The sequence below is a fragment of the Psammomys obesus genome, unplaced genomic scaffold (assembly GCF_907164565.1).
Source record: "Psammomys obesus unplaced genomic scaffold, mPsaObe1.curated_primary_1811, whole genome shotgun sequence".
In the NCBI taxonomy this organism is placed as follows: domain Eukaryota; kingdom Metazoa; phylum Chordata; class Mammalia; order Rodentia; family Muridae; genus Psammomys; species Psammomys obesus.
Window position 1 is genome coordinate 19147660 of NW_026596040.1, and position 9382 is coordinate 19157041.

At 37.3% G+C, this 9382-nt stretch overlaps 1 protein-coding gene across 2 annotated transcripts in view; it reads left to right on the forward strand.

Annotated features, from left to right (window-relative positions):
• The window catches only part of Slc12a2 (solute carrier family 12 member 2), a 78396-nt gene extending 75007 nt beyond the window's left edge, over nucleotides 1-3389 (forward strand). For both annotated transcript variants that reach the window (XM_055622601.1, XM_055622602.1), the window contains one exon: nucleotides 635-3389. In XM_055622601.1, coding sequence (XP_055478576.1) covers nucleotides 635-770 — 136 coding nt within the window. In that variant the 3' untranslated portion in view covers nucleotides 771-3389. The remainder of the gene's footprint in view (nucleotides 1-634) is intronic.
• The last annotated feature ends 5993 nt before the right edge of the window (nucleotides 3390-9382 follow it).

The window sequence follows — 9382 nt, forward strand, 5'->3', positions numbered from 1 at the left end:
GTTGTGTTGTAGATGTATCAAATGGGGTTGAGTACCCTATATTCAGTTTTCTATGCATTGTGACCTATTGCAACTTTGTATAGTGCTTTTATCCACAGCCAGAACAAATGATAAAATACAGTGACACTAAAGAACTGTTAGGGTAACACCAAGCACATTTTTAATTTGTGCTGGTGGTAGGTAGATTTCTGTAATGAAAGACAATAAACCATAGAAATTTAGAATGAATGCCTTATTGGTCAAGAAGACATGACCATATTTTATACATAGAAATTAAAATTCACGAGAAAAGGTTAAAATAGTTAATTAAATTTCATTTTTCAACTATAACTTCTACTATTTAAGTTATACATTTTTCTTCTAAAAAATCCTATCCTTAGTGAAGGAAAAGTTTGAAATTAATATTAATGTGAGTTACAGGTATTGAAGTTCGCAAGAATACTGACTCTTATGGACAAGTGTTTGAAAATCTGGGGACAGAGAAATGAGAATATATATAGAAGTTACTGCTATGTGTTTGCAGAATTCTCCTTCATTCAGAAGTATTTTATCACAGGAATTGGGACCCTGATTAATAATTGTTTCGTTATCTTCTCCAAAGCATTGCTCAGATTCTTTTTCATTCTGATCCTAGGAGTCTCCCAGTTGCACGGAAAGGTGCTGTATCCAGTGCTCTGTATATGGCATGGTTAGAAGTTCTCTCTAAGGACCTGCCTCCAATCCTCCTGGTTCGTGGGAACCATCAGAGCGTCCTCACCTTCTATTCTTAGTTGCTCTGCACCAAGGACTGCCCTCCAAGAATGGTACTTCAGTGCCTAGTGAAAGTGACTGAGATCATCAGTAACACCTTAACATCACAGTGGCCAACTGGGACTTTCGTTCACTACTTCATGATTTGAAAGCACATGGAAAAGTCACTCCATTAATAGATGTATGGAGACTTCAGTTTTAGTCTACTCCATATCTCAATCTTATTGACTGATAATTCTTGTTGGACTGAAGTTCATGAGAGTAAAGTTTTCCTTTGCTACTTGAAAGCAATAAGAGTGTGTTATTTTTTTGATTGATGAAAGGAGTACAAAAGCCTTTAGCCTTAAGGTGCCTTCTGAAATTAACCAAATTTCATCCATATATCTATTGTCTTTTGTAAATTTATAGAATGTTAAACTCTGTCTTCAGATATTTTTATTTCTAATCTCTGTCACTTTAAGTGGACACTGCTTTTCTCCTCCCATTGACCAGTTAGTGTTGAGTACTCTGTGTTTTGTATTACTTTTGTAAAGGTATCTGTTAGATACTAAAGAGGATTAGAACAAACTAAAAATATGTGGGGAAAGTATCCAAAAAATGGAGCCCAAGTTTAGGCGTATACGAGTATATGTACATATAGAGCTAGGAAAAATAGTCCCAAAGTATCATTTTTAACTCTCAATAGGAATCATGTATTATTTCTTTTAAATTGTAGAGAAGGCTGAAGATCTACCCAGTACTTCATGTATGATGCTGAAAAATCACGCATCTTTTTTCAAGCAAAACTCTGAGATCATTTGTATTATTTTTAAAGATCTGTTCTGATTTAGAATTTCCTCTCAAATGTGAGGGACTTTTAAGACATGCTAACAGATATTTTGGGAGGAAATTTAGACAAAGCAATGTCATTTAATGGAACGTTTCAATGAGCACTGTGGGAATTTCACTATCCTTATGCCATCCTTTATTTAAAAAAAAAAAAAGATTAAAATATTTTCAATGGTTAAATGGACCACTGTTAGTTAAATGGTTTTAGGCTTAATTTATTCAAGTATCAAGTACATTTAGTCTTAATACACTCAGGTTTGAACAGATTATTCTGAGCATTGAAATTTAATCCATTCTTAATACTTTAAAACTTTTGTGTTAAAACTGCCAGTTTGTACGTTTGACCTCCTTGTCTAGCAGTGCACGTGACTGCGCCTGTGCCGTCCTGAAAGCTTTATATACAGCTGTTAATGTGAAGTTTCTCATTTTTCAAAGAAGGATTTTCTAAAAACATTTCAAGGGATTCATGTCTACGTGTCTGTATGTGTGTATGTTATACATATACAGGTACATATGTGTATATGTAATGAAATTTATGTTGCCGGTGTTTGAAACTTTTAAAGTGATCACAATTTGGTAAATATATATATTTTAGGTAAACATTCAAGTCAGATCAAGAGGTTACAGGTTTCATGGAGGACAAAGACAATTTGAAGAAGCCCACAGTATATACTTCATACAATTATCCGGTTAGGGAAAGTGCTGTCACGTAGATGATGTCTAGGCTTCCGTGGAGAATGTACAGAGGCTTTCATCACCTTAAGGGAATGTCAGAAAAGCACTTTCAGTGGCACAGCATTTCTGCCGTGTGAATATAGACTAAATTAATGCCAGCGGGATAGCTGCTCATTTCCATTCAGAATCTTAAGAAAATGAAGTGATTTTTCTAAGTTTCTTTTACACTATAGTACAATATAGTTCCATTTACTGTAAATTTCGCAGTTTGGGGGACAATGTAGAAGAGTCACATTCAGCAAACCATATCATGCGTGAACTTTCTGAATGGATACTAGGACGTGGCTGAATGCTGCTATCTTGAAATGTACACAGGTACACTTGCCTTTTATTTTTAAAGGATTTTTCCCCATTCAGGAAACTTCATTGTGATCTGTACTACAGAAGCTAAATGCCATACATCCTACACGTGTGTATAAGGTACATAAAATGGATCTCAATACACATAATAGGGAGGGTGATATTGTTTGTGAAACAATATAAGAAGCTTTCCACTTTAAAAAAAAACAAACTACATTATGTTCACTTAACACTAGTACCAGGTCAGACATTTTTCAAGGTTGCAGTAGTACTCTAAAAATGAAAATTTTCAACAATTAATCCTTAGAGATGCTAGGTAGTAATAAAGCTATTTTTATTTTATGCTGAGTTTTGATTATTTCAATGCCAAATTATTTTTTAGTCGTAATCATTGATAATAACTTGAAAATAATTATGCAGTGGCATTTGAGCCCATTGTTCCGAGAAGTGAGAAATTCAGTGGATTCAAAGAGGTTATTAACAGCTAAATCAGATATTTATTTGTTGCATCGTTTCCTTTGTGCTTGGGGTTTTGCTTTACACTCTTCGTATTGCTTTCTGACATAAGTGGTTTTGTTTGTTTTTTTTTTTTTTTAAGACTATGGAAATAATTTAAAGAGTTGAGCTCTGGTGATGGCCTGCTAAGTTTGAAGATGTAATATTTTGGTAATACTGTACTGTACCTGTCACAGATGCTTTTGTAATGTTTTAACCCCGAGCGTTGCGGTTGTCGCCTTGTACAGAAGTTACTGCAATAAAGGAAGTGGAGTCATTAAGACGTTACTATCAACTCTTAATTCGACCCGTTCTTTGCCAGCCCTGTGATTGCGTGTCTGTTTCAAGTGACCTTGGGGAAGTTAAGTGTTTACTACCTCCGGTCTCCCAAGGATGACTGTTGCTGCTGTTTTTAACGAACTGGACACAGCACAGCACAGTATGGTTGTTTTTAAACTGATGTTGCTTTTCTAATTCCTAGTTTGGGTCGAGACTTCAGGGAAAAACTAAAAGATTAAAATTGATTCATATTTCCTGAGTTCAAGTTGAGGTTTTGCTCCTGGGATTTTTTTCCGAGGTGGTGGTGTTGTTTTGTTTTTGGTTTTTTTGTAAGATTGATTTGCAGTTTTACAAAGCATTTTCTGTTTCTCATTTAGACCCTTGAGCATGTACATGGGCTAGATTATTACTTCCTCTTGAGAAAGCAGCTTAGAGCAGTTATGAAATTTGCTAACGGTCATGGAAGTTGCTGAGAACACTGTCTGAAGCCCGGGATTTGTCTCATGCACTCACCACTGCTCAGTAAGACAGCTGAGACAGAGCAGGCATTTGCAAAGTCTCCTTCTGCTTTGCTCTTCCAGTCCGCCCAGTGTTCATAGTATATCTGCAAAGAAATGCTTGTTCAGGTTGCCATCGTAGATCTGAAACCACATATAAATGTCCACGTATGATTTTTGTTTTTATTCTTTAGTGAGCTGCTATTTGTGCCACTTTCCTCAGGTCTTTGGGAACTTAGGAATTCAGAAGTCACTATGACATTTTCATTTTAAACAGAAACCAACAGGGTTATTCATTTCAGCTGAGGGGAAAGTTACAATTGATAAGTACTTGCTAATATGTACCAGCAAGGTAATTAGAGCTCTAAGAAACCTGCACCCAGGTAGTGCAGTCCGTGGATACACTCGGAAAGTTCTATCTTGTTCAAGTAGTTCAGATAGTAAATGCCCAAGATGCGTTCATGGGCTAAGCTGTGTGACCTTGGGGGTGGCTTGTGAATCAGCCTAATTGTTTCTATAAACCTGGTGGCAAAATAAGAATTAAGAGTCACCGTTCTAGAGAAGATGTGAATTTGTCACCTTTTGGTGTAGGTTTTCCTCTGGCTTCCATCAATACAGACCAGGGTACCCATTTCCCAGCTGTTTGCACCTGAGGACAAATGTCCAATGTGCTCCGCCTACAATTAAAAGCTAAACTTCCTTTTTTTTTTTTTTTTTTTTTTTTGATGCATGAAATAGGGTGAGTGATCCTTGGATCTTCAGTTAAAAGCCTGACTCATTTCATCATAAAATTGTATCAAAATATTGCTGAAGCATTTGCTAGAGGGCTGTTAAGATTTTGCCCTGAAAGAAGGTGTAGTTTAGTCAAAAGAAAAACATTTCATAGGTTATCTTCAGATTTAACAGACATAACACAAAGATAATATTAAATAATATTAAGAAGGCAGTATTCATATTTACAGAGCTCCATGGAAGAAGAGAAAATGAGCAAGGTTTGCTTGCCTTTTCTACATTTTAAATTCTACTGCATCAGTTGTAAATGCAGTAATCCAGTTTTGAAAATGAGCAATGCTTAGGGCAGCAGTTTTTTTGTTTGTTTTTTATGTTTTATTCATTTTGTGTACAATGTTCTGTCTGCATGTATGCCTGCAGGCCAGAAGAGGGCATCAGATTTCATTCTAGATGGTTGCGAGCCACCATGTGGTTGCTGGGAATTGAATTCAGAAGCTCAGCCATTTCTCTGGTCCAGGGCAGCAGTTCTTAACCTGTGGGTTTCAACCCCCTGGGGTCCTGCATGTCAGATATTTACTACTCATAAAAGTAGCAAAATTAAAATTATTAAGTAGCAATGAAATAATTTTATGGTCACTACAACATAAAGAACTGTATTAAAGGGTTAATTAATTGTTAATTCAATGTTACAGCATTAGGAAGGTTGAGAACCACTGGGTACGTTGAATAACCGATAAGCCTCGGGTTGTTTTTTCTTTTTAATTAAAATTGTTTTCACGCAGTGTTTTTTGATGTTTTTGTTCTCCCTCAGCTCCCCCCAGGCTCTCCACACATTTCTACCAGTCCAATAGTACATATATTCTTTTTCAAAGCAAACAAAAATCCCCATAAAAACAAACATTAAAACAAGCAACAGACCAACAAGATAACTAAACAAATCAAAACCAAAAGTCTACAAAAAAAATCCAGAGTTTGTTGTGTGTCAGCCAACTACTGGCCACAGGGTCTGCTCTGGAGTGTGGTTGGTACAAGCAGTGATCCATTGTTGGAGGAAACTGTTCTTCGCTTTGCCAGCAGGTATCAGTTGCAAACAACTTCTCTGTTAGGGATGGGACCCATGTCTCCTTTTCCCTCTCACTGCTGAGCCCCCGTCTGGCTTGAAACTGTATAGGCTTTGTGCATGCTACCATAGTCTGTAAATTCATATGTGCACTAGTCCTGTTAAATGTAGAAGGCACTGTTTCTTTGCAGTATCCATCACCTCTGGCTCTTAAAATCTTTCTGCCCCCTCTTCTGCGTAAATCCTTAAGGTCTGGGGGCGGGGGGGTAGGGTTTGATAAAGGCTTAGCCATTCTGACTTGTGTAAGGTGAAATCTCAAAGTAGTTTTGATTTGTATTTCCCTGATGATCAAGGATATTGAGCATATCTTTAAGTGTTTTTCAGCTATTTGTGTTTTATCTTTTTAGGAATTCTGTTTAGTCCTGTTCCCCATTTTTTTTTTTAGTTGGGTTGTTTTCTTCATGTCCAGATTTTTTGTTTGTTTGTTTTAGTTCTTTATATATTCTAGATATGAACCTTCTACCAGATCTATAATTGGAAAAGATATTTTTCCATTCTATAGGCTGCCATCTTGCCCAAATAATAGCATACAGTGCAGATGGACACTTTTGTCATACAGAAGCTCTTCACTTACATGAGGTCTCATTTATTAATTGTTGATTTTAGTGCCTGTGCTATTGGTGTCCTCTTCAGAAAGTCCTTTCTTGTGCCAGTGAGTTCAAGCCTACTGCACACCTTCTCTTCTGTCAGATTCAGGGTAACTGGCCTTATTGCTGAGGTTCTTGTTAATTTAGAGTTGCAGCGGCTGCAAGGACCAAGGCAGAGGCTGAAAAGGAAGAGTTTGTCAATCTTATTGGTTTTTCCAGAAAACCAGTTCTTTGTTTCATTAATTGTTTGTGGTTTCTGTTATTTTTTTTTGTGTTGCATCACTGAGTTCAGGTCTTCTTCCTGTTTCTCTTTTTGAGTATTCTTTCTTCTGGTTCTAGAGTTGTCAGGTATTCTTTTTTTTTTAATTCTTTATTAATTACACTTTATTCACTTTGTATCCCCCCTGTGGTTCCCTCCCTCCTCCTGTCCCAGTCCCTCCCTTCCTCCACCCTCTGCATGCATGCCCCAAGTCCACTGATAGGGGAGGGCTTCTTTTCCTTTCTTCTGATCCTAGTGAATTAGGTCTCATCAGGAGTGGCTGCATTGTCTTCTTCTGTGGCCTGGTAATGCTGCTCCCCCCTCAGGGGGAGGTAATTAAAGAGCAGGCCAATCAGTTCATGTCAGAGACAGTCCCTGTTCCTATTACAATGGAACCCACTTGGATACTGAACTGCCACAGGCTACCTCTGTGCAGGGGTCTTAGGTTATCTCTGTGCACAGTACTTGGTTGGAGTATCGATCTCAGGAAAGACCCCTGTGCTCAGATTTTTTGGTTCTGTTGCTCTCCTTGTGGAGTTCCTGTCCTCTCCAGATCTTACTGTTTCCCAGTTCTTTCATAAGATTCCTCTGCCCAAAGGTTGCCCATAAGTCTCAGCATCTGCATTGATAGTCTGCAGGGCAGAGCCTTTCAGAGGTCCTCTGTGTCAGGCTCCTGACTTGTTCCCTCTTTTCTCCTTCTGATGTTCATCTTCTTTGCCTTTCTCGATAGGAATTGAGCATTTTAGCAAGAGTCCTTCTTCTTGATTAATTTCTTTAGGTATACAGATTTTAATAGGTTTTTCCTATATTATATGTCTATATGAATGAGTATATACCGTGTGCATCTTTCTGCTTCTGGGATAGCTCACTCAGGATGATCTTTTCCAGATCCCACCATTTATCTGCAAATTTCATGATTTCCTTGTTTTTTTATGGCTGAGTAATATTCCATTGTGTAGATATACCACAACTTGTGCATCCATTCCTACACTGAGGGGCATCTGGGCTGTTTTCAGCTTCTGGCTATATAAAGAACTAAAGAAGTTAAACAGCAAAAAATCAGTAATCCAATTAAAAGATAGAGTATGAAGCTAAACAGAGAATTCTCAATAGAGGAATATCGAATGGCAGAGAAAAACTTAAAGAAATGTTCAACCTCATTAGCCATCAGGGAAATGCAAATTAAAACGACCCTAAGATTTCACCTTACACCCATCAGAATGGCTAAGATCAAAAAACTCAAGAGACAACACATGCTGGAGAGGTTGTGGAGAAAGGGGAACCCTCCTCCACTGCTGGTGGGAATGTAAACTTGTACAACCACTCTGGAAATCAATCTGGTGCTTTCTCAACTAGGAATAGAGCTTCCTCTAGATCCAGCTATACCTCTCCTAGGCATATACCCAAAAGAGGCTCAAGTAGACAATAAGGACATTTGCTCAACCATGTTTGTAGCAGCCTTATTTGTAATAGTTGTCGGGTGTTCTAAGTGACGAATATGAGGTCTCTCATTTTTTGGTGTAGGCAGTTAGTGTTGTGAACTTGCCTTCACTCTGTCCCATAGGTTTGGGTATGCTGGGTTTTCATTTTCATTCAGTTTTAAACTGTTTTTAATTTCCTTCTTGACTTCTGTCTTGACCCAGTTTTCATTCAATAGTGAGTCGTTCAGCTTCCAAGAGTTTCTGTACTTAAGTGTTGCTTCTATTGTTATTGATATCTAGCTTTAATCCATGATGGTGAGATAGGTTTCTAGGTGTTGTTTCAGGTCTTTTTATGTCTGTTGAGAGTTGCTTCTTGGGTCCATTTGCTTGGAATACCTCTCCCACTTTCACCTTGAGGTGATGTCCATTCTTGAATGTTTCTTTAAGCAGAGTACTGTTTTCTAATGTCTTTGTTTTCCTTGGGAAATTGAAACAATTGATACTGAAAGTTATTAATGAAGAATGTTTCTTGATTCCTGTTCATTTTTACAAAGCTTTAGTTTCTCCATCTACTTCCACTTGATAGCTCCAGTGTTTAGCTGAGTACATACTAATGCTTATATTGTCCATCCCTCTTTGCAGCTGGATGTAGTCATATGATCATATCTGAACCAAGTTTAGTACCAACCCCAGACTTGTTAATATTTTTGTAAGATTCTTGCCACTTTATTGTTGTGGTATGCATATTTTTTATCTATTGATTTACTCTTCTTAGATTATGTATTTCTTTTGTCCTCTTGTGTATAGTTAACCTCTTCAGACTCCAATTTTCATTCTAGTGGCTTCTATAGAGCTGGATTGGTATCATGTAAATGTGGTTTTTATCATAGGCTATTTTTCTTTCCCAGTCAATAGTGACTGATAGTTTCTCTTGGTATAGTTTGAGCTACCATCCATGGTCTCTTCTGGCTTTCAGAGTCTCCATTGAGAATTCAGAAGTTACTCTGATGGGTCTGCCTTTTGATGTTACTTGGTTAATTTTTTTTCTCCAGTGGTTTTTAATATCGTTTGCTGTTGTTGTTCTGTACATCTAGTGTTTTAGTTATTTTGTGTCTTGAGGAGTTTCTTTTTGGTGCTGACTATTTAGTGTTCTCTATGCTTCCTGTAACACAATCAGCTTCTCTTTCTTTAGACTGGGGAGATTTTCCTCTCTGGTTTTGTTAAAAATATTTTCTGTGCCTTTCTGTGTATGGGTTTCTTCTCCTTCTTCTATACCTATTCTTTGTGGGTTTGGTCTTTTCATTATGTCCTAGATTTCATAGTTTGTTTGGGTCTTTCTTTCTTTCTTTCTTTCTTTCTTTCTTTCTTTCTTTCTTTCT